Here is a 26,408-nt window from a genome sequence, read left to right as displayed (position 1 = left end):
TTCACAATAACACTTGACTTACTGCAACCATTCAATATCAGAATCATTGGAATTATAACACGGTTGTTCCACTGACCAGACAGCTGATAAAATCCCTTGTTAGCAAAGCCATTTAAGATATTTAGTAAAACTATAATTCATTTCTCTTGACAGTAACTCACATTGAGAGAGTAAAAATTACTGTAATGATTTGACACTAAGCAGTTCCTTTCTATTCATTTATACAGTAAAATTAGATTTTGTACAGTAATTTACAAACTTCAACATAAAGCAGTAAAAGATTCGAGAGTTATCTTTACATCCAAACAAAAATACTTAACTGTAAATGAGGTTTAAAAATTTCTGTACATGAAGCTATACAAATGTATGAACAAAGAATTTGATTCTTCAAGGCTGTTCTCGTACACTTAACCTTAAAAAAAAAGTGAAAATTTAAACTTGCCCTCTGTCTGTCCTTAAAAAGTAATCAATTCCCTTCTTTTCAAAGTGTCAGCCTCCACTACTGCCAATGACAACTTTTGCCTTAAGCCAACCACCCTTTAAGAAAAACCCAAACTGTATTAACTGGAACTCAAAATTTTTTTTTAAGATCTTAAAATTTCATTCTGTTTTCATTCAAATCCAACACACAGAAATCAGAGGCTATTATTTTATTAATCCCTCAGATAATTTTGTAAACTTCAATATCATTTTTGACTCTTCTTAATGACAGCAAATGTTTTTAAAGAAATACATGTATGAAGTAATCCTTCTATCTCCAGAATACTTCTATCAGACCTACTCTGAATACTTTCCCCACACAGTAGTGTAGGAAGAAGTTGCAAAGTAGTTGTGCTTGGCTAGACATGCCAATTTTATAGGGAAAGATTGTAAGTACAAGGAACTGCTTTTAGCAGCTTACGTGCTACCAAAGACAGCTCAATCTATGATTGTCTGTTCACATTTGTAGTATAACAGTAACACTAAAACAATTTAGTACATTATGTCAAACCTTTGTTGTTTTTACCTCTGGAGATATCTATATCATACACTGAAATGATCAATTTTTCTCGTGTCATTACACCTGTCTCTGAGAGCAACACAGCTGTATTGATTAGATTCCAAAAGCAATTTCAAAATTTCAGCCTTCCTCCACAGCAAAAACTATGTACAAAAGCATTAATACACAAGAATTTCCACTCCATTACTCTTCTTTTTCCCCTTTCGAATTCTAATACCAAACAAGACACTAGTGCATTGATTTCAGTGTATTTAAAAGCAAATCCTAGATCACTCTGCCACATATTCGTTCAAGATAATATAAAAGAGTGAAAAAAATAATGAAATTATAAAGCTTCGGCCATAATCAATTAACTTATTCCATCATAATTTAGATTCATATTATTTATATCTTAATATATTGCCAAAGATAATAATAATAATTATGTTCACTACAACGTCTTATGTGTCTGTCATATTCAAGTCTTTTATATTTAACATAAACACCTAAATTAAATGTTCTTAAACAATGGTCTACATTCAGACTGCTTATTGACTGCAGAAAGATGTAATTATTGAAAAGATTTGGTTTGATTTGTTTTGAATTTTGTGCAAAGCTACACAAGGGCTGTCTGCACTAGCCATCCTTAATTTAGAAGTGTGAGACTAGAGAAAAGGCAGCTAATCATCACCACCCACACCAACTCTTGGGCTACCCTTTTATCAATGAATAGAAAATAAAACACTGGAGTCAGGTTGTGTCGGTAAGGAACAAAACTTTATCAGAAATATACAGCGTTTGAACAAGCTGATGTCATGTACCTGATGATAACAGTGGGAAAATGTATTTACAGAATGGAAAATTATGACTTGCAAGTTGGTTTTTCTACAAGGGAAAATAATGCTTGTTGGATCTCGGCTCTCTTGCGACAGAATATTAACGGCACAGTTAAAGAGAGATGAACTATTAAAGTTTTGATTTCAGAAAACTACGTAGAGACTACTAAAAACTTGCAAGACAGTTCTTTAATCCTTTCGTTTAGTTTACTTACAGATTAACTATACTGCAACTTGTGTGCCAAAGAATAATTGCACCAGTGGATCGAAACTTCATACCTGTTCTAAAAAATATTACTCATTGTACAAGCCGTATCTTGTAATATGATACAAAACAGTTCTTTATCCGATGTTATTTGCTATATCTTACCTGTGAAAGATAAAATCTACATTACATACAACCCACGAGCTCAGACACAATATCATGGTAAATGCTTGAACTTCTACCAAACAGCTCCATGAAGAATATTCACAACTGTAATAAACAGAAAAACAGTAAGATCGTTTATAACAGGCAGTTAGGCACTGATGTTTAAAGAATGGAGGCCGAATTGTTTCATTGTAGAAATTGACAGTGTTGGAAATGAATTTTAATGAAGGAGAAGTAAAAGATTATGTGGTATAATACAAGAAAAAAAAAACACGTTGTACACTATGAATGTAGTGTCACAATATGACACTAAAAATTGTACTATTTGTTTGACTGATTACAGATAGTTTGACCAGTGGCAGATTTAAAGTTCTGAAAGGCTAGGGAATAATATTTTTTCGTGAGCCATACATCCCATGCAATTTTACAAAGACTAAAATTATCAATGGGCTCTGGGGCTGAGCCCCCTACCTAAATACAGCACTGGGTTTGACAACTAGGGTATGCATGCTTTAACATACGACGTTAAAACGCATACACATACGTCTTCTTAGAAAAAAAAAATATCGTAATATTGGGGTATGACATATTCCTAGTATGAGTTCATCAGGTATAGAGGTCATTTCACCTGTGTTGACACAGTAGGGATTTCTGTTCATACAAAATAGAATATTGTAGTTTTTCTACTCGTGCTTTGGTATGTTATGGAATTAATTGTCTTAGGAGTAGGTAAGGTAACAAATCCACGTTCTTATAAACTGGTAAGATGTGGAGTTCTGACGAGCTAGCAAGTAGCGAGCTTTTTATCAACATAAGTGAGAGCTGAGAGTTTATTTGCTAACTAGTTGGTATGTTATACCAACTATGTTAAATGTATGTATGTTAAATGTACGCTGTTCTCATTTGGTAAGGTTGAACACTTTTTTGAAAAGCTAATAAAGTTGAGAGTTATTAAGAATAGAAATAATGTCTAACAACTTATGGGTGAAATCAAAGAAAGATGTCCATAATTATTAAATCCAATGCCAACAAAGCTTTCGCTCAGTACCAAAGCTTATCAGGTCAGCTGGGATACAATAGACATACTAGTGGTTTCGATATTGTTTATATTTTCAGTTATGGTGTGTTATTTCAGTTATTAGTTAATTGAATTGATATGATTATCAATTTTATTTAATTGATTGACAAATCAGATTTTTAAGCTATAGATTAAAAGCATAATATTATTACTTGAAATTGGTTTGGTATGAACTTCGTGCAATGTTACCTAATGGCTATTCCGAGCTAGCCGTCACTATTTTAGCAGTGGCAGACTAAAGCAGTGCATCTCAGCCGTATTTTTCAGATCATCACGACCTCATTACCTCTACAAGGGTGAGACTTTCTGTTTCTTGGCGCAATTTGTCATAATCCATGACAAAGGTGATATGTGTACCTGGAAGAATCAAAACAGAGTTGAATCTGCACAAACAGCTCATGTTCCCCCTGGAAACCTGCTCGCAACCCACCATTTGAAAAACACTTAACCAAGAGCAATCTCTTCTACGCAATCCAACGTGCACCTGTTATTTACAGGGAGATATCAGTTTAACTTTCTAAAAATTATCAGGTAAGTGAATGATTATATATTTGATCCAATGTTATAAAAGTTTCAATTTTTTGCAAGGTACCTTTTTTATTATTATACAAATTCAGAGATAATACCTGAATATAAATATTGTTCATTCAGAATTTTTTACTTAGGTTACAAACTAAAAAAATAATCTGTAGTGGGGATTCTGGTGTTTATTGCAAATTCAACAATATACAATACACAAATGAATAATACATAATCAAAACCATGAGTTTCTGTATATTTGTCTTAATAAAAATGTCTACAAAATTTACCTAGATAATAAAATTCATCCAGGTTTTTTACAGAAATTAAATTTAAACTGCAACTTATTTAATTATATCGACCTGGGTGTATGTATTTACACATACATATTAGCATGACTCTAACAAAACCTAATTAAACAAAGACAGTTAACCAGATACTTAAAATTTTAAACACAAATTACAACAACATTCTTCTGAGTCACAGAACATCTATCCAGCACCTACCTGAATAATTATATTAATAAATTAATTACAAATTTACACTGAACAAAAAAAGGCAAAATGTTAAGTAGATCAGTATACTGTTTAGTAGAAAATACATTTTGCACCAGCCCACCTACAGAAAAAATTTACTTATTGTTTTAATAGCCAGGAAACTAGCTCTAGCTATATGCTTGAATGATGAAAGCAGCTTTCTATAATAGAGAATAAAGAATGTTTTCAAACTTATGATCATTTATATCACAACAAGAAAAAGCATTCTCGAAATAACAATGTAACTTGAGATACTGTACCACTCACTAAAGCAAAAGAGTACCTATGTACAACTGATAGAACAAGTGTTGTAATTGATTCAATAAAAAAATGTCAAACAAGTTCTTACATGAGAAATTTCAAATCACCATAACTGAATTCTACTATAGAGCAACATCTAACTTAATACAAATACACGTACCCTTGTACCTTTTTCATTTATTACAACTCATCCGAACATACATAATTTATGTATACAAAGCTAACAAATAAGTAAATGCTTCCTTTTGTTTAGAAATTCCTTTTTTTTTCATGCACGTACAACAATTTCACAGAAAAGTTGGTAGAGTTTTGACTTTGAAGGGTTGCTACTGCCTGCTTCTAGAGTAGGACAGTGTTTCAGTCTATTCTGACCCCAAGAAACCCTTGCTATAGAAACCCAAACATTACCCCACTCTAGAAACTGGCAGGAGCAGTCCATAAAAGCCAAAACCTGTACTATGTCTATACTACTTGAAATACCCTTACAACAAGAGAAAACTTGCTCACAATATAATTGATTTTGATTAAATTTACAAGAAAATATTTGCTAAACAAGCTTTCTTCTCTGTGACCCATTACTTACTAAAGTTTACTTCATGCATCGTTGTAAAAAACCTCCTTTGAAACTCTTCAACAAATGATAACTAACACACAGAAGAAGTTTATTAAATCTCATTAAAAGTTAATGGAATAAAAGAAAGCCTAATCCTAGGTATTACATTAATAATCATTTTACAATCTGATAAAGATGCATACAAAGGCATGTCTTTGAAAAGAATTGCAGGAAATTCAGGATATGTATGTTCATATAGCCTTGCATTGTCATTATAGGCTGCAGTAACTTTAAATGTTCAAGTTTCTATACATGTAACATGGTTCAGAAGTCTACAGGAAAACTAGAGTATTCACTATTAACTAATGAGTTGCTTATCCTTCACCAACTATAATCACAACCTATATTCCAGTTGAAAAGATGCAGCAGTCTAATAAGTAAAAATGTTTCCTGGTTTATTACCGACATTAAATTTAAATCAGTGTTAAAAATAATAATTTAAATATATCAAATAATATGAACAATAACAACAAAAAACTCGCAATTTTAATGAGACATACACCCTGACCTCCCAGTGGGCCATAGAAATAGTGAAGGTTCCTTTTCTAAAAATATAGTGAAAATTATGATTTTAGAAATCCAAACAACAGATGTTAAATTTATAAATTCATAGTTCACCAATAATAAATGTGAATTTGTATACCCATCTATACAATTTCCATTTCTATATCTGAGATGACAAAGATTCTACTATGGAACTTCTGATAATGTTTTTCATGGATAGGTCATTAAACTTTGTTTTGAATTAGTGTGTGCAAAAGTAGACAATGAGAAGCCAGAGAAATGTATTTGTACGTTTAAAAGTTTTACCGGGAGATCCGTGGGTTGCAGCTGTGACATGGAAGAATAAAAATACTGAAAGGAATCATCTAATTTAGTTATTCTAAATAATTGTTGGATGAGAAACGATTATTGTAAGATATCTCTTGAACAATGAACTGAACAAATTACAAGAAACTAAAGAAACTGTATTGTCTAAAATATCTATAACAAAAAGACTTAACTTTATCACCTTGAGACAGGAAACTGATGTTTGATTTTTCTTTCATACCATTCTAAAATATAGCATCTGTTTCATGACCACCGCCAAAATAACCAGGTTTCCTCAATAATAAAATGTTTTTTGTTCTTTTTAAAGGATGAATGAGAGCTATCTTTACCAAGCTGATGAAACAATAAAATAGCAATGTTTAAAACATGTCACTGGTTTTCACTATGTGTCATCTAGGAATGCATCCAATATGAAGCAGCTGCCACCGATACATGACACTAAGTGAATTGCATTGTAAAGTTATTGCATGGGTGGCAGCTTAGCTGTCTGTAACTTAGATTTTAAGTTTGGAGTTGTTGTAATCCAGCCCCAGAGCTTTAGGTTTTTCAGTCACTTCTTCAGAACTGTCAGCTCCATCTTCTTGGTAACAACGACCATCATCCAAGCTGTCACTATATTCAGTTTGTTCTTTCTGAGATGTTGGAATTTCTTGGACTTGCTGGAAAAAAAGCAGACAAATATGACAAAATATTTTTGTTTTCAATATCTGCACTTTTAAAATTACATTTCAACATAAAATATTTTGTAATATTTTCATATGAATAAATGAGTTTACACTTCTTTCTAAAGTGAATGGTTTTCACATAAAATAAAATGCCACATAATATATCACTTCAACCTCATTTTATCTTAACTGTATAAACTAAATTGAAATAACACATATGTCAAGATACAACTTAATAAAACTATAACAGTTTACATTCCGTGAAGCATTCTCTTAATTATCAGCTGACAGGCATATTTCATTTCCCTTTATTGTTGTGTTGAAAACTTAGGTACTTAAAACAGATGGAATGCTAACCTCATAGTTTTTTAAAACTAACCTTTTCAGACAATCCTAAAAATATTAAATTATATTATGAACTGGATTTTATCTCAGCCAATCCACAACACTGATATTTTACTTTGGAATCACACATGAATATAATGAGCTTCTTATCAGAGATAATTTTTCTGTTAGCATAACCTACTGTCTTCGGTTAGAAAACTGCTATACCTTACAGTACATATCCATTGATATTTAAGGTCATGGTAATATACAACTCTTAATAATAACACAAAGTATTGTGCCCAAATAACAGAGCTTGACCAACACTATAATATCGTCCACAACTCCATCTACATCAGTACAACACAATCATGATCAATTTGTTCGTCTTCCTGTCCCTGGATCTACACTATAACATTCTCCACAATTCCATGCTGATTATCTTCATGCCTCTAAACCCATGTTAAAGAATCATTTTGACAATAGATAATACAAGAGTTATATATTTATCATCAAATTCTCAGTATTCTGGAGTTGAAAGAATATTGTAAGTGAAAGAATGATTGAACATTCTTGAGAATGACATGCACCAGGCCCTTCATGGAGAGCAGACTGCACAGAACTCACAGATGGTATCTGTTCACATGGCCAAAGCAAGTACAATAAAGCCACTGTAACATACATGATCCCCTACATTTTTTCCAAAAAACCTAACACATTCATGTTTAACATACTACTACAACAGTTTTGGCTGACTTCAATGTATTTTTAGACGTTGGTCTAATGCAAAAGATCAACCCAACTATTTTACAGTAATTTGATGTGTTGTATATACTTCAACACAATTAATCTATCTATCTTATGAGTCTATTTCTTTATGTTTACAGAGTGTATTTGTACAACACACTGGGTAGGCTTCACAGTGTGTTTTTTGATGTCAGTGTACACATGCATAAAGTATAACTTCTTATATTAAACACATTGGTGTCTTTCATTTATTATTAAAATTTATATAATAATTTGTGTATACTGAGGCTCTGCTCCATGACTATGTACAAAACAGTTCTTTTTCCACAAATCTTTTGTACAGTTTGAACAACATATAAAGTGTTTTTATTTTATTTTGAGAACATACAAGGGTGTAATCAAAATGTTAAAAAAATAACTATTCTGACTTATTCTAAGTTTGCCTGATCATTCATATTATATACATATATATACATTTTTTCCTTACTGTATATACCATGCATATAGATACACTGTATGTGTAAACTATCTATTAACTGATAAGTATGTAATTTGGCAAAACTACATTTTACTGATTGATTAATAAAATATATATACTGAAACGTTTAGAACTTTCCATTAATAATATTGAGACAACATGGCTTTCTGATAAACTCACTTCCATTGGGTTTACTGTAATGGTCAAAGAGTTACCATCCCATGCCATTTCATGGTCATCTGAGCAGTTGCCTTGCAATTGACGACGGGATGCTCGAATTCTAATTACTCCCAGTACAATCATGAACACCAAAAACCCAACACAGATGATAATAATGACAGTGCCAGTTTGACCTGGAAATAAATATTTTTCATATTAGTTTGCAAGTTATACAAAACACCCAACACAGATGATAACACAAGTCTGACCTCAACATCAGGTTTAGCCAGGTGGAGGATGGCTGGAGAAAATATGGGGTAACTAAAGTACATTTTGGAATGGCTATAATCCCATACTAATTTGTGTGTTATATATCTTTGTGAAGAAACAAACTCACATAATTGGCAAATATGTTCCACAAAATAATGCTTAAACCTGGATCTATGGTGGTTTTTAGTATCCATTTCATAAGTTCACTATAGTCTTTTCAAATGTAAGATATCTTTAGACTATTACAATATTGCATATTGTAAGCATAAAATTCAATAATATTTTGTCTAAGATTATGAGTTTAGAAGTTTTACTGATTATATCAATCTTTTGAAAACATTCAAGTCTAGATTTATTTCTTTGTTATACTGTTTACAGTGAATATTATGGAATAAATTGTAATATGTTGACATCTTGTTACCTTTAGTTATGACTATTATTATATTTAGTCAATATTTGCCATATAACAGTTCCATATATAGTATGATATTATAATTAGTTTATTTACAATAGTCTTTAAAATATTACTTTCTTAGTTACATTAACTGCTACTGCTTTCCTTTTTGGCTACAATTATTTTCATTGAATTTTCTACTTTCTAGAAGCTTATCTTGTCCCCTTTTTGAATTTTACTCAAGATTTAATGTAATTTATTACTTCTTTTGTGTGTTTGTTACAGGGTTAGTTAAAATAAGTGTGTTAATGGCTTATATTTATCACATTATATTTAACATGTTTTCTCTGTATTACACTCAATATTGTTACACTTGCATGCATTATTTAAATTTTACTTATTTATCATTCTTTATCTTAATAAACATTAGTTTTTGATTGTATTATTGGAAAATTACTGCTCTTGACTGAAACAATTATAGGTTTCTCACATACTGTCACAGACGTTACTTGTGTCAGAAGCTAGAAAACAGGGATAGCTTACTGAGTTTTCTTTCATCAAAATATGTGCTAGGAAAAAGCAGAGAAAAACCATGCATGTTTACACTAAGGTTACTTTTTCAAAACAAGTTTATGACAGTAGTTCGAGTGTTTGTGTTCCCTCAGTAAGGAATATACTACATTAACTTTTATTAACAATATTAATTAAAATGCTTATTACTTTTTATTTTGAGTCATTCTTTATTATTATACTTTTATTGCAAAATTCTGTTTTGCTTTGTCAGCTTCGCATATATATTGAAGACTAAGCTAAATATCCTAAACTGGCTGAACTTCATGAAATATTAGTAGGATTCTGGTTGACACTATTATTAACAGTGACATTACCCAACTTATAAAAATATGTATTCTAATTGCTATAAATGAGAACATATGATAAGCATATTTATTTATCCATGCTTGTTTCCAAATAGATTTTTAGTTTCTCTCTAAGTACACAGCTCATTCTCATCAGGCTTAATATTAATTAAAAATATGTCACACAATGTAATCAGAAAGAGCATTCTCCTAAATCATTTAATCACTAACTCACTGAACACTTCCAACCTCTTTGTCTTATTCTATGAGACTGACAATGTTCAAGACTCTTTGAGTTTTGCTAATTAGCCTACAGAACTCAGAAGTTATCTTTGTTCTTATAATGCTACACAAGCAATAAATGAGTTATGAGACAATGGTGACATGAGCAACAAACTGATTATTTGTATTTTCCCATGGTTAAAAACATATATATATTAATTATTTTATTAACAGTTAATTGTTAGATTATGTACATGATGAAATAATTCCTCATACTGCTTAAATAAATTGATTACTAGAAGATATGAGGCCACATAAGAAATGGTATAGTTTATGGTATGGTGATTAGACAAACAATGAGTGGGTATTATGTGCTGTTCACAAACATGAAACATACAAGTAGAAATGCTACTTACTAGCTGAAGTTCTAGCAACAGCTTCACTGTTTTCTAATAATTTACTTGTGACATATGCTGCTTGCAGCTCTACCTGGTGGTCATGGTGCTCAGCATGAGCAAAAACAGCTGGATCCTTATGGTTTAATACCTCATGACTGGGCTCCACACGAGGATGAATTACTGTGAGCTACACAAATGTTATTAAAAATTAACTGTCAATGTCAGAATATAGAAATACTTTACCATAAATAAAAATGTTTAGTTATTTAAACTATCTGTTTGCTGAATTATCTAAACAAAATTTCCTCTTGAAATCAACAACTTTTTACCTGAAAAAGTTTCCTTGAGGATATTTACAACTGTAAATAAATTACCCACGACAAGACTAAAATTAGTAAAAACATTTTGTTTCTGCCTCTTCATAGGCTTACCTATGTTTTAATAATCAAAACTAATTCTATACATTACTTACATATATAACCTAAAGACAACATAAAATTCTGGGTCAATCTAAGCCATCCCATGCAATAAACTAAACTTTAAAATACAAATAAAACATTCAAAGCCAGCCCTTATCATTCAAGTATGTATCAGGGTTTCTCTTAAACCTCCTTAAATTGAATACGTCCACCACTTGTGAAGGGAACCCATTTCAAAAGCTAACCACCATGTCAAAACAAATAAAGTTCTCTAAGCTGATTCCTCTTACCCTGTTTAAATGTGCCCCCAAGCCTTACTTTTTTCTCATTGTTACTCAGAAAAAAAACAAAACACATTTGCATCATCAATTTTGTAACAATCTTAAACACCACAATCACATGTAATTCTTCTTTTTCAAGAGAAAACAGTTAATAACAGTTCACAGTAAAACTCAATGTCAGAACGACAATTATTTAAATAAAACTATTCATTTAAAGTTTGTACATTAAATGCCACTTTAATTATCAAAAATATTTTAATAAAAATGCATATGGTTTAAAATTTCTTAAGTAATTTCACAAAATAATTAGCTTTGTGAACTGCAGTTTTTCTTACTGTTTGGATGTATTCATTGCTAATGAATCGACCATTCAGCCCTGAGCAGACCACTTTGAAGGCACGGTTGAGATAGTAAGCTGGTTTATGATTGTAATACACTATTTCCCTCAGAAACATTTCATAGTTATGGCTAGAGTATGCACCTGAAGCAGAAGTGTAAAAAAATACTTTACAGTACATGTATCTATAAAGATTTTCTATTTTGAAAAAACATTATTTTATTGGTTACCTTTATAAGCATAATAGTTAAAGCAAACTCTCTTCTTAAATTTCTTTAAAATGACAAAATTCAAATAAACCAGCAGTGCAAGTGCACATATATATACTATAAAAACTTAGGTTTAACAAGTAATTTATTGTGTTTGTATTTATCAACTGCCAACCAACAGAGATAAATCTTCAATCACACTAGAACAAAGTATTAAGTAAACTTTTCACACCAAGCAATAAAAATTATCAATTTCTTTTATAACGATGTTGTTTAAAGGGATATTTTACATGGAAATCACACTACACACTAGTTTTAAACACAACCAACTCTTTTAATTTAGGTCAGAAAAAGTATTTGTTGGTTTGTTGTCGAGTACAAAACTACACAATGAGTGTGCTATGTCCATCATTGGTATAAAAATCTGATTTAATGTTATAAACCTCCTAAGTTACTACTGAGCACTCCAAGAATTAACTTTAAATTAATACACTATAAAACAGTCATAACTAAATATATGAGTAAAGTCTAAACACATATTTACTTAGATGAAGTTTATACACTGACAGCAAAAACTTGCTAAATGTTTCATTGTACACTTCTTGGCTCTTAATTTAGTCCTGGCTACAATCAGTTTGGTTTTCTACACAGAGCAACTTAATGGTTTCCGAAAGTCAAGATTACTAATACCCAGTACAAATACCACAAACATACATACATACTAACAGCAATATAGAAACTCTTGTGACCATTAACATGGATTCTTACTAATGTTGAGTGTAAATCCGTAGTTTATTTGGGCTCACACTTTACATTTGTATGAATCTATAGTTTGGATTTATTGCAAAGCTATTATAGATTTCTCCATCATCCCTTGTGTCCAGACAGCCAGTCATTATCTCTTATGTCAGTCTTACAATACAACTTGAAATGTGGGGAATATTTTGTGAATTGGCACAGATTTAAACTTAGTTTAACAGCTTCAAAATCCAAAACTATACAATGGAGCCGACTCGCACCCCATACTTAGATGAAAAAGTACTGTGATATATCTAAGTGTATAATAACTTTCATATGGAATGCTGTATCTCTGGCAAATGATGTTCTATAAGAGCAATGTTAAAAAACAAAACAAACAGTAAACAAAATATTTTCCTTCTGTCATCTAGCACTTATACACGTAAGAAATGTTACTAGCAGTTGTTGTACTTTTGTAAGTACCATAATGGTAAAGTTAAACAGCACTTCCCTTTGAGCTTAATTATAGCAAGGATTAAATTATATGAAATACTTTTGTAGATAACAGTATTCTAAAAAAAAAGAAGAAAAGAAATGCTTCTAAACCATAAAGCCTCATACCTTAATGGTAAAGTTAAACAGCACTTCCCTTCGAGCTTAATTATAGCAAGGATTAAATTATCTGAAATACTTTTGTAGATAACAGTATTCTAAAAAAAAAGAAGAAAAGAAATGCTTCTAAACCATAAAGCCTCATACCTTAATGGTAAAGTTAAACAGCACTTCCCTTCGAGCTTAATTATAGCAAGGATTAAATTTTGTGAAATACTTTTGTAGATAACAGTATTCTAAAAAAAAGAAGAAAAGATGACAATTAAGAATGGAAAAAAAGAGTGAAGGTACAGACTCTAACTTTTCTAAATTATTTGGAAAATGTGAAGACACAAAATGATTGAAAGATTGTAAATGTTTCTGATCGTAACATGTGATTGAAGTTTATAAAAATACAGATTTTAATTTGACTTCTGTCATTAATATTACTTTGAAACTGCTGTCAATGATACTTCTCAAGAACTGTGATTTCACCAAAATAATCAGCATGATTAAGGATCTTTCCTAACCAGTTTGCTGTTAACTTTTTAATAATGTTTTTGATCCTTTGGATGAAGGTTTTCATGCAGAATCATTATATAACTTTCATAAAGTTTTTAAAATAAGAGCCTGGCCAAAGGTAAATTAGTACATTAGAGCTGGCTAGTTGTTCCTAGTAAAAGGCAGATTAAAATGTTAGAACTAGGTAGCCAAGCTCAGAGAAAGGTTGATTAGAAAGTTAAAAGTAAGTAGCCATGCCTAACAAAAAGTAGATTAGAAAATTTAGACTTGAGTAACTGTGCCTAGTAAAAAGTAACTTAAAACACTAGAACTGGGTAGGTGTGCCCAATGAAAGGTTGAATAGAAAGTTTACTCCTCATGCTCTCCTTTAACAGATTACATTGCACCTATAATAAAAATGCAAATATCGTTAGAAGGTTTAACAATATAACAAAATGTCATAATCTGAGTATCTGTACTAGATATATCTGTAAAGGAGATCACATGCTTAAAAAAAATAATTTTTGCTACAAGCTCCAAATGGACACACTCATAGTATCTCTCCATACCCTGTGTTTGGGACATGATAAAATCAAATTATATGCATGCTGGATTTATTTTAGACTGTAATTGTTTTATTTTTTCAAAAATGTTATTACCGTCTTGAAAATAAATAACCTTATTGGAGAACACATGGTTAGGGCGACATGTTATTTTAGATATTTTATGTGTGAGAAAATAATGGGACAGTTAGCTAATAACAAATTTTCAAATAATAAATGGCTACTAATTAATCACAAAGTTAGAGTCATGCTTTCAATTATTTTGTTTGTGTTCTTGCTCTGATATTAAATTTTTCTGCTGGTGGCATGCTACTTTTAACATTACACCATTGTTTATTTCATTGGTTTACTGGAAAAACACTTAATGCACACTAAACACATGAAATTCTGTTCATCCTCTATCATTTATAAATTATTACATGCTTATGTAAGCTATGTATTCTTAGAAATTTACCTCAGAACTGTGGTGACATCAAATGAAACACTTAAGAAAGCCAAGTCCTTAAGTCGTTACTGTTCTTATTTGTAGTAAGCAGACCTAAACTTAAATACTAGTATAAGTAAACCTCAAGAAAATGTTATATGTAGAAGTAATAACATTATTAATGTTAAAACAAAATTGTTTTATAGATTGATAAATTGCAGTACATTAGTTTTCGTTCCATAGCCAGATGTGCTGTGGAAAGTTTTACAAGTAATTGGACACAAATATTGTTGCTCAGCAACTCAAACACATTTACATGTTTCTGCACATTTCATCTAAATCCTTAAAGTAAGGAAGGATTATTCCATTTTTGAAGCTCAGCCATCATATTAGTGCTACTACCAACAAACTTAATTTCTAGTGAAATAACAACTGATAATGTTACATGGAAGAATGAAGTTTACATAAAATTCTATTATGTACCATGTATGTGTTTTCTTGCAACAAAGTTACTTTGGGCTGTCTGTTTTGTATGCCAATAGGAATTGAACCCCCAATTTTAGTCCTGTAAATCTGAAAACTTACTTGGTTGAATGGATAAATGATGTTTATTGACAAGTTATCAGATACATGGATAACCACTAATAGAAAGAATGACATTCTATCATCCACTTGATATGCAAGTTCTTATGTATATTGCTGTCACAATTTAAAGATCCTGTATCTCCACTATCTTTAAGTAATCAAAATTATGGGACAAAAAAATGCTGAAATTGTTGATAATATGTGCCAGGATGGCTCAGTATCTGGTCATAAAAGTTTATATCTGAAACCCTTAGCTGACATGACACTAATACTGTGAGAAATTAAAGCCCAAACAGATATCATACCCTATCCAGGCTTGTACATAATTCCATATTCTAATGCTCATCCTCAAATATTCAGCTCAACACAATATAACAGTCTGAGCAGCAACAATATCACACAAACACACATGCAGGTCAGTCACTCAATGAAGTATGCACACAGATTGATTGATTCACCATTTACTCAGTTCATATGGCCTTTAAAGGTGGAATGAGCCAATATAGCAGATTAGGATGTTAAGACATTGCTGACTTAGGCCTGAACCAAGAACCCAAATTTGAAATTAATGTTCTAAAACTGATGCTGTAATATGACTCAAAGCCAAATGATTCTGAATGTCCCTCTGTTCTTATCAAGTTGTTTATAATTAAAAGCTAAAACTTAAGAGTGGTATGTTTCCATGTCATGCCCTTAAGAGTTAAATAAAGTATCATATTTTTGGCAAATTACTTAGTGTGATTATGAGTACAAAATACCTCTAGGTACACATACTAGTGAGATTTCTGTGTATATTAGTTCACGTGAATACAAGTAAAGACTTAAAGGTTTAGACAATATCTGCACTAAGCACTTGGAGCTCAGTAAGTACTGCTTCTTTAAGATTCTGGTTAAGATCACTATGTGATGTATTTACAGCACTCACTAAAGTTTAAAATAATGTGTTTCTTTACCTACCATATATGAGCAAACCATCTTTGCTTTCTCTATAGTGAATTCCTAGGTGGTTCATCACATTAGTAGGGAGCTTGAAATACTCGTGATCATGGTTCAGTGGAGGATACATCTGGACCTTACACATGTCCAGCTTCTGCTGAGTAATCAAGCCAGCATCAATAAGCTCTTGGTCTCGCCTCTGTGTGACCACAACACTCACTGTACTAAACAACTCAATGCCTTGTTTGAATGCATCATATTCTTGGGCAAGATTTGAAGTTCCATTGATACCAATTGTAGGTTGATCAGGGTGAAGAACTAAGATGTAGCTATGGAAAGTAGGAACTTTGAGGATGCTTCCATTTCCACAACTAACATGCAAAAATAGGGATGGAAATAAAAGATTAAAACATGATAATATTCTCTCTCTCTCTCTCTCTATATATATATATATATTTAATATATTCCTTATTTAATAAACGTTTTGCCTTATAGAAGTAAAACATCGATTCTAATCTTGAAATTCATAAAGTACATTTGGAATTAGAATTCCAATAACTTAATTACATATACAAAATGTCGGAAAATGCTTATGTGTATATTTGTGGCTTAGATTTTCAATTGCAGTTCAAACTCACTTAACAGCGGTAGCTGTGTTAACACTGCGGAGACCAGGAGAAGGATACTGTCGGGAGTTTATGTAAGCCACTTGAGCCACAATGTCCTCCATATTCAATTTGCTAATTCCTTCAATCGTCACTTGAGTTTGGTCTGAATTAGTGAATACTTTCTACAATAGTAAGTCCACTTATGAATAAATTTTAAAAACGGAAATTTCATTTCATATACTTGCATAAAAATATGTAAAAAAGCAATCCTATATTCTGTACTTAATAAAAGTGTTCATACATAACATACTAATAAACAGAAACAGCTAAATCTACAATTCATTAAGTGCAGTTGGAATCAGAATTAAAGTAACTTAATTATATATACACTTAGTTCAATAATCAAAGGCAAAAATGGCAATTGTATATTCTATTCTTAAGAGATGTATTATTATAAGTGTTCATACGTAACATATTAATAAAAAATAAAACTAAATCTAAAGAAGATTGATGTTTAACAGAAAGAAAAAAGTATTCAAGAGCAAAAAATAACAACTTAAGAGTTCAAATAAATTAATAAAAGATGAAATAAATACATTTCACGCTCTGTGATCTTTTATAATAAGAAGTTTTTGAAATTTTGATAAAATAAGTAGTTTTTAGTGGCAGGGAGACCCATGAAGTTGCAGAAATAAGAGTATTTTTCATGCAGTGTTTTAAAAGATATTTTCTAATTTTGCTATTTCAAGTTCACCAAATTATCTTAAAGTTATTTACACACACAAGTTTGTTATCGATCCACAAAATATTTCTACTAGTACCTGAAGTATTGTTAAATTTTTGTTCAACCATATTTAATTTACCTTTCTTTTATACTTTACTTCATTAAACGAACCATTGAAAATCATATTGTATATATATCAAGCTACAATATTCAAAATATATTTTGAACATTTTTGAACTAAATTAGGTCTGACCTCAAATAAATCTTTAAAATTCTGGGTAAAGAGAAAGAAAATTTCTGAGTGCTACCATTTGTATCTCCCCTGAACTCCAGCTTGGAGTCAGATAATTTTAAACCAAAATACCTGCCACGTTCCTCCTCCTCCTTTAAAATTTTGAGAAATATTTCATAGATTAGGAATATAAATCAAGAGAATAACCTTATATAGCACTTTACATATAACTTTGTTACCAAATGAATTAAAGAAACTTGTCTTTTAATATGGTAATACAACTGTTGTGTTGGACATTTGCTTGGCAAAATATTTTGAACTGAATGTTAAGAAAAATGTTGATTAAACTCTAAGACCTTTCTACCCTTCAATTTAACTTTTATCTATCTCTAAGCATATTATGAGACTACATTTCTTTCGTATTTAAATTTTGTTGTTGCAGATGCAAAGAAACTTGTCAGATGCCAACAGGCCTCAAGTATCAAACAAATGACTCCCCATCCTCATCATAACTGTCTTCACTTGGTTCAAAGTGAATGTTGGAGGAAGTTCTAAGGTCACAGCCCAAAACTTTGTGCCAACAACATGCATAATTTGGATGCTTTAGTTATGTTGGAAATGTGCAATCCATCAACATCAGGATGTAAATACTCATAATATGGCAACTTTTTAACATCATCATTAGTTAAACCATGGGTGATTTAATTTACCTTCTAATCAATTTATTAGATGGAATGATCATTAGTTAGGGACTAGTATAATGAATAAGAATACAAAGAAATCTTTCTAATGTGTTGTTTGGTTGCATGAGTTGTACATTCAACCTAATTCTCAAGTGAACTATAAAGATTTAAGTCTCAAGCAGATATCATCCCATCCTGACTATTACAATTGACTCAGTGTTTGTTTGTCTCTCTCTCTTTGTATCAAGGACCAAACATTTATATGAATGATAATTTTATATCGGGTACTCAAGAACTATATTTAAGACAGTATTGTTCCTGTAATATAAAATATAATTTTCTACTTTTTTCTATGTTTCCTCATGAATGAAACTGGCTTAATCAGGATTATAAACCCCGGTGTTATTAAAACCACAATTCTTTGCCACTTCATTTGTTGTATAAATACTAACAGATAACTTTTTATAAAAATCAAAATTTATATGAGCAAAGTAAATATTTTAACTCAAAATGAATATCTTTATTACTGTACTCCCACCAAGAACCACTTATTATTTTATTTTAAAAATCTTCATGTTCAAGAAAGCTAATTATAAAATATACCAGAAGATAAAAATTATTTTCTTTATTGATTATTGGATCTTTATCTGCACTTTATTCACTAAAACAATGGAAAGACAACTTTGAAACATGAAACATTAGTCTTTACAAGTTTTGGAAAGTTTTTTGCTGTTTTTAATCTAAATGCTTGCTACTTTGAGATTCCTACTCACAATGTTGCTTTCAATGAGACTTGAAGAAGGCTCTTCAAGACCTTCTTTGCAGCGATGAAGACACCTGTAAACATCCGAGTTTTCTGTTTGCCCCCTCAGCACTGACAGACCAGCTAGGTATCCACGGAAGTGGAAATTCATTTTGTTTTCTTTCCCTTAGTGTAGATAATAATGGTATTTTATTTTTAGTGATAGAAAAACTTGTCTATAAAATTCAAGACTCACTTTATTCATAAACATATACAATAATTACCTCAGATTTTCAGGGGTAGTTTTATTATTTTATGTATTGATTCAGATATTTGATTTTGAATAATTTTTGTCCTCTGAAGATTATGAAAATTGTTAGGATTCAATTTAATTTCAAATAGATGGTACTGAAATACTAACAGCCCTTCCTTGGCAAGTTTCTCTCATATTGTCAGTAATTATGTGACTTTAGCTTCTGAATATTCTTTACACAAGTTCTTTACTCTCTCATATGACTTATTGTATTAAGTGAACATATATAATATCCCATTATATGCATTCTCACCATAATTTAAGTTTCTTAGTTGCAGCCATTATAAAAATATGGTCAGGAATGTATTTCAGAGGTACATGCTTGATAATTTTAATTACAAAAATATAAAATTCAAATCAGTGATGTCAAGAAAACCCTCTTGTAGAGAAAAATATAAATGTAAAACCGGCTCGTTTGGGTTGCAAAAATTTTTTACGTCAGTGAACCTGACGATGACCGAATAAGGTTGAAACATTGTTCATTCCTCTACGTAAAAAATTTTCTCAACTTAAATGAGCCGTTTTTAAAGATATAAAATTCAGATCACATAGAAATACTAAATGCCAGTATACCAACAATAGGATGGAGCTGAACACAGAGACCACAGGTTCAGTAAAGATTGGGCTCTGAGACAAAGGTGAGGTCCTGCACCACATCATAGGAAATGCGATCAGGCAAAGTGTGAAGAAAATAGAGAATAAAAGTAAATGGACTGAATTTATAGGATAATCAACTGAGGCAGGCCAGCATCAATAAGAGACTGGATCAAAATGAGTATACTCAGAAAGAAAAATATTCTTTTCAGCATGGTTCCTCATTGCCTTGACACCATTAAAATAATACAGGATATCCATAAGGTCTGGAACCATAAGCAATTTGCAGCATTTCTTCATTTCAGATATGTAACTGATTATGACAATGTTAAAACATGAGGAAATCTTATTTCAGTTAATCCTGCTGTTAACTCAAACTGGTTTAAAGTTACAAGAACAACATGGACTTCTAGAATTTTCGGACACTATATATCAAAGGTTTGATGACACACATGTACCTGTGGAATCTTGTACATTTTAAGGTGGTGTCACAGATGATGGTGGAACAAATACCTTGGACTAAAGTGAAATACATTGTTCTGTACCTACTGGTGGAAGACTTTCAATGGAAACCAGTGACAGGTAGTAAGCAAACACATTCCTGGAACTTTGCTGTAAGAATGGGCTTTACAACACAAGTACAGTGCAATGATAATGCAACATAAGGTTAGGATAACAAAGTATAAGATGTCAACCCATCCTACTTAGAGCTATTAATCAACAAATGGAAAACAGCTGTCACTTCTCAATGCCTCAATTGCTATTCAAAGATGTATATACAAAGACCTGCTGAAGTGTGATCAGGATTTATTGTTGTTGAGAAAATTTGTTGATGTTGATGAAGTGTTGTTTTATTTTATTGATTTCATTGTTAATTATATTGGGTGAGCATAGTTTGGTGGCTATGTTTATTTTGTTTCTTAATATGTTGAGTTTTTGTTTTGTTTCATGTGCTGAGTTCCATGGAATGTGTATGGGTGTGAGGGAGTATGGGTGATTTCTCTGTGGATTTCTGTTTTGTATTGTGTTTCAGTTATAGCACACAACAAACAAGCAACAATAAATCCCACGATACAACAAACTACAAAACCTTATACTGCTGAATACCATATGTTCCTGACATTAGCAAAATAATAACCAATGTCTGGAAAACATTTATAACAGAACACAACATTCCAGTAAACACCAAACGTATTCAAAAACCAGTTAAAAAAACAAAGTCCATATTATGCAAAAACTACATTGACAAGCACAACACTAACATTATTTATAAAATTCAATGGAACAACTACCATGATTTCTGTACTGGAGAAACAAACAGACAAATGGAAACCCAATTCAAAGAACTCAAAACAACATCTTCACATGTTTTTGAACACTGCAAATCAAATAATCTCAACATAACCACAGAAAACACCCAGATACTAAATAGGGAGACAAACATAAACAAATGCAAAGTCAAAGAAGCCCTGCTTATACAACTAAAACCAAAACTAAACCAATATAAAGCAACACCTTTATACCTATATTAATTAATACCTCACATCTAGCTGCAATGCCCCATACTCATTTACACTCTCATCCCTAAGATGTGTGTCCAGCAATGGTCACTTTCAAACTTTGTCCTTCTTAAGCTGAAAGTAACCTAGGAAGGTCAAAACTTTGTTCTCTCCTGAGCAATAAAAGTGTTAATACCTATACCAGCCGTTCTGAGATACATAGTCAATTCTTTGTGATGTCAAGATACTAATTCTGTATCATTATCAAATTAGGAACTCAAATTACATAAGCTGGAATATAAAATAAAAACCTTATATCTTTTTATTCTGAATTAAACATTGTGACCCCCCGTTCAACTCTTTACATTTTTTTTTAAATAGTTCTTTATACACACTTACTTCAATATATGACATGTGAATAACAATCAACAGCTTGGAATGTCCCTACAGATGTTCTCCTTGCCATTTTAATCTTTGAAAAGTCTTCTATGTTCTTTTAATTCAAGAGTTCAATGAGGTAGGTTGTGTGCTTAGTCTGCTCGAAGTTTCATATTTTGTAAAATCTAAGTAAATCTCGGTAAGCTCAATAAATTAGTGGAATTCTAAGGTATCAGTGTAATCGTTTATGATTTTTGGTTATTCAATGATATATATAAAATCTAAAACAATATTTATTTGATGTCCTTCACATGCAAATTTTTAAATGGTTAGCAACCTGTGTCCGGCAGCAACAGAGTAGAAAAATAATTTATTTAAAAATTGCAATAATCTACACACACACACATACACACACACACACACACATATATATATATATAATGTATAATAATTGAAATGTGACTGTACACTACAAAATACTAGTAAATAAAACTCAGTTAAGACAGGGGGAGGGTTAAAGGCTAATTTAGTTATGTAATGTTAGTTCGGCATGATTGGTAGGCCAATATAATAAAAAAATAATAAGTATATATGTAAATATATAGCATTGTGAAATGTAAGCTACTTTGACTAAAGATTTGTATTTTTGTGTTATAATATATATACATAGTCATTCTATCTCATGAAAAACATAGTTTATATTTATTTCCTAATTTTTTTTAATGATGGTTATGAGATTAGAGTACAGAAAATAACATAAAATATAATGTCTTACTGAAAACAAACACTTGAAATTAAAAATATTTTTGAGCTTATGCAAATAATATTTGAGATTTTTGGAGAAAATAATAGTTGTTGTTTTTTTTAACAAGAAATCACTTTGCATGCAGCCTAATAACAAAATACTATCTTCACAAACAAATCTTTAGTAAAAATATTTCATTAAAAAATCCTAGTTATTATATACAAACTACTTGTAATCTTTATTTAAAGTTTACCAAAATTTGTGAAGATACACATGCTGTATTGAAAGTTATAATGCAAATACTTAATGTGTGTAGACAAACTTATACCAAGCCCATTGCAAAGGGGTTAAATGACATCTGAAGGTGATAACGTATCTCTGAAAGAAACTAAGTTCTGATCATGAAATGAATACTTAAGGAAAGAAACAAGTTGATGAGGAGCTGAAGACCAACAAGTTATATTAGTAGTGTAGCCTGATGACATAGGGATAAAACCAGGAAATAACAAGCACCATCCAGGAAGAGAATTTGACTTCCCTGACAACAACCAGCCACAGACACTGAACATCATGACAGATTTGAAGATGGTTATATTGAAAATAAAGCCAAAGAAGTAGATAAACTGAAGAAAAGCGAAGTCTGTGAGAATGAGCACTACCATCATTGTTGATGTAGGCTCACTGTTTGTGGGAAGATGTGGAGAAGAAGAAGAAGTCTGAAACAAACATACTGAATTGCCTAAAATTCTAATATTTTGATGTAACTTGTTGCTTTCAAGAACTAGAACAACACTGATTCCTCAACTTGTAACAGAGGCATCTGTGAAAAGATAGTCTATACGATAATGGGTAAAAAAGATCCCACTATCATAAACTGTTAATTCAACCAAATCTGGTGAAAGTCAAAAGCAGTGGAAGAATAACTTACATAGCATGAAAATAGATATAAAGTAAGATGCCACTGAGAAGCAAAATCTTATTAGAGATGTCATGTGTGAACACACCCAACGGGAATAACTTTGTGAAATGAAGCCATCATTCCCAAAGAAAAAATGTCATCTTTAGTAGTATGTTGAAAGATACAAGAGTATCTACATTTGACTAAAGGTAGCATTGTCACAGGAGATGAGTGGAATGTTATCTTGATCACAAAACCTAAACATACTAAATAACTGTGTTGGTGCTGATGAGAATTTGAAGCTGTGGATGATCCACTCAAAGGATGTATTTAGCTGGTTGGTTTATTGAGCATGTATATGAGAGAGAATGGATAAAAGGGTCAGTATAAGCCAATTATCCATGTAAAAGTGAAAGTCAATGTTGAGTAAATGAAGACCTTGAAATGCTTTGTCCAGTTGGCAGAAATCACATGGAGCCAAAGCTAATCTGAAGGAAAGGACACTGACTGATAAGCTACCTCTTAATGACAAAAATGAAAATGATGAGGTAATGGATGAATAAGAATAGGAAAATAAATCCTCTGTATATTGTCACTCAATGGTCTTAATGAAGAAACTTTCATAAGAAAGTCATGTATTTTCATTTTGAAATTATGTGTCTCAAGATAAGGAATGAGTTGAGACAAATCTATAACAAGTTTCCAACTTCCTGATTACATTGGAGTCATGAAAATATGAGATTATAAATTTGATACTTCTTGAGTCAAAACCTGTAGGCAATCTAGATGGAAAGAATGAAGAAAAGAATTAGATAAACACCATGATGAGGAGAATTACAAATACTGGACTGAAGAATTTGTCAAACCCAAGAAGATGAAGAAACAATTTGATAGAACCTCTAACAGTCAACATGAGAGATTCATTTGGCACAAAAACAGAAGAGAGTCAACAGAGTTGGTCAAGAAACCTACATGGTTAACTCCTTGGTTTGGAAACTTGATAAGGTTGAAAGTGAGGAATGGAAATAGTGAACATGAAGTAAGTCAATATGCTAAAATTCTAGGTCTCAAAGGAAAATAACAGGAACATGATAATACAACCTACATCAATGAGAGTCACGCTGCAATATAGAAATTTAATCCTCACTAAAGGAATCGGGAGACTGACTGAAACTAGAATACCACATGAAAGATTGCTTACTTCATCCCAGCAACTAATTTGAGGCTCATAAACTTCATACGTAAGATAAGTATGGGAAGATAACATCACTAAGAGGTTACCTATGTTACGAATGAGATGTGTGTGAAGGCCATTAAAATTAGCTGATTTCCACAAGAATTCAAGAACAAGTTAACATAACACTATCACTCTCAGGCATAACAGAAATTGGTTTAACATTAAAAATAGAGCATATATGAAGAAGAAAAAAAGGAGAATGAGGCCAGCAGAATCTTTGTCAGGGTTAGGGATAGGTGACAAAAATATTCTCTGCAAACATTTGAGTAAAAGATCAAACTTGTTCACCATCATCAGAAAAGGGATGAGGTATTCTAAATATCCAGTTTCTATAGGGACACCTGCTGATAATTCAGCACTCAAATACATTGATTAATAAGAGCTGCCAGTGCAGCCAAGGGATCTTCCAGCTAGCTAGAAGGCCATTGCATGAGTACAACTTCCAAAGTTCAAATATTAGTAGAAGTATTTGCATCAGATTTAATGATGACCTTGAGACACATATGACAGTAAGAAAAGTTACTAGTGCAACCTTCAAGCAGAACTTATGTAAATTTTCCTAATGTATGCACAGTAAGCTACATGGAAGATGGGAGAACAGTGAACTCTTTATAAGTTGATGCATACTTGACATCTTGTCAAGGAAGTTCAGACTTTAAAATAACATTCAAAAAGGAAAGGCTTTCATTATTTCAGTAGTAAATCTACCCGATCTGCTTTGATCAAATAATACCTTAAAGAATAGTGTATATAAACTACTTAATTTATTTCTATAGATTTCTAAGTTCAAAATAGAAATATCTGAATTAAATATAAATTCTCAGTACAAATCACCAACATTAAGCATTGTGTACAATTTTATCCACCTGAAGATAGAACTAGAAACAGGACTATATACCTTGCCAGCAAGCACCAATTACCAAGGTAGTGTTAATTATTTTCATCTTGTGCAATGGCCAGTCGTCAATCACTTCATAGTTGTTTGGCCTCTCCTTAAAAGTTTGACCATCCAGATATAAATTAACCTGTAATACGTTTATATTGAAATTATACCATAAAAATCATAATTCCAAAACCACACAGTTGCATTGCATGGTATCAAAACAAAAATATCAAAATTCACTTTGATAAAACAAAATTTTTAGTTTGCAAATGCTCTCAAAATGCACTTACAACTAATTTCACTTTGGGACCCATAACAATAACTCTGAAATTGGTACATAAAATACATTACGAGTTAGATACTAATATGGAAAAACCAATAAACTTTATTATTAAAAGTACTTCTAACTAACTATTTCTCAATTATTAGTTGAACATGATGCTCTTTTAATACCCAAAGATTATCATTAGAGGTAGTTTTTTTATCTAATTATCCAGCTCCCAAACATAAAACTTTCTCTGTACACGAAATATATATATTTTTAAGTAGTAAAGTTCACACACTGTTAACTACATTAGCACACAGCCCATCAAAAATGATGAGACAAGTGCTACCATCCCTACCTTAAGTATACCCTAAGTTCACATATCATAGCAAACTGAAATAAATTCTGTAAAATCAGCCCAGCCAACATAAAGGCAGAAAAATACAGTCAAGGCAGTCAAAACATTGGTAAATTCCTTTGTCAGCC

The 26,408-nt window shown here is 31.4% G+C and overlaps 1 protein-coding gene across 1 annotated transcript in view; it reads right to left on the bottom strand.

The window, feature by feature from the left end:
• Positions 1–3,955: 3,955 nt before the first annotated feature.
• LOC143240082 (calsyntenin-1-like) overlaps positions 3,956–26,408 on the bottom strand; it is a 97,412-nt gene continuing 74,959 nt past the window's right edge. The window contains exons 9-16 of the mRNA XM_076481927.1: positions 25,673–25,799; positions 19,142–19,296; positions 16,760–16,911; positions 16,143–16,492; positions 11,573–11,718; positions 10,556–10,724; positions 8,418–8,590; positions 3,956–6,682 (exon numbers count right to left, since the gene is read on the bottom strand). Coding sequence (XP_076338042.1) covers positions 6,518–6,682; positions 8,418–8,590; positions 10,556–10,724; positions 11,573–11,718; positions 16,143–16,492; positions 16,760–16,911; positions 19,142–19,296; positions 25,673–25,799 — 1,437 coding nt within the window. The 3' untranslated portion in view covers positions 3,956–6,517. The remainder of the gene's footprint in view (positions 6,683–8,417; positions 8,591–10,555; positions 10,725–11,572; positions 11,719–16,142; positions 16,493–16,759; positions 16,912–19,141; positions 19,297–25,672; positions 25,800–26,408) is intronic.

The sequence above is a fragment of the Tachypleus tridentatus genome, chromosome 13 (genome assembly GCF_004210375.1).
Source record: "Tachypleus tridentatus isolate NWPU-2018 chromosome 13, ASM421037v1, whole genome shotgun sequence".
Classification (NCBI taxonomy): domain Eukaryota; kingdom Metazoa; phylum Arthropoda; class Merostomata; order Xiphosura; family Limulidae; genus Tachypleus; species Tachypleus tridentatus.
The sequence above is the reverse complement of the archived record's forward strand: the minus strand, read 5'-3'. Positions and strand labels throughout refer to the sequence as shown.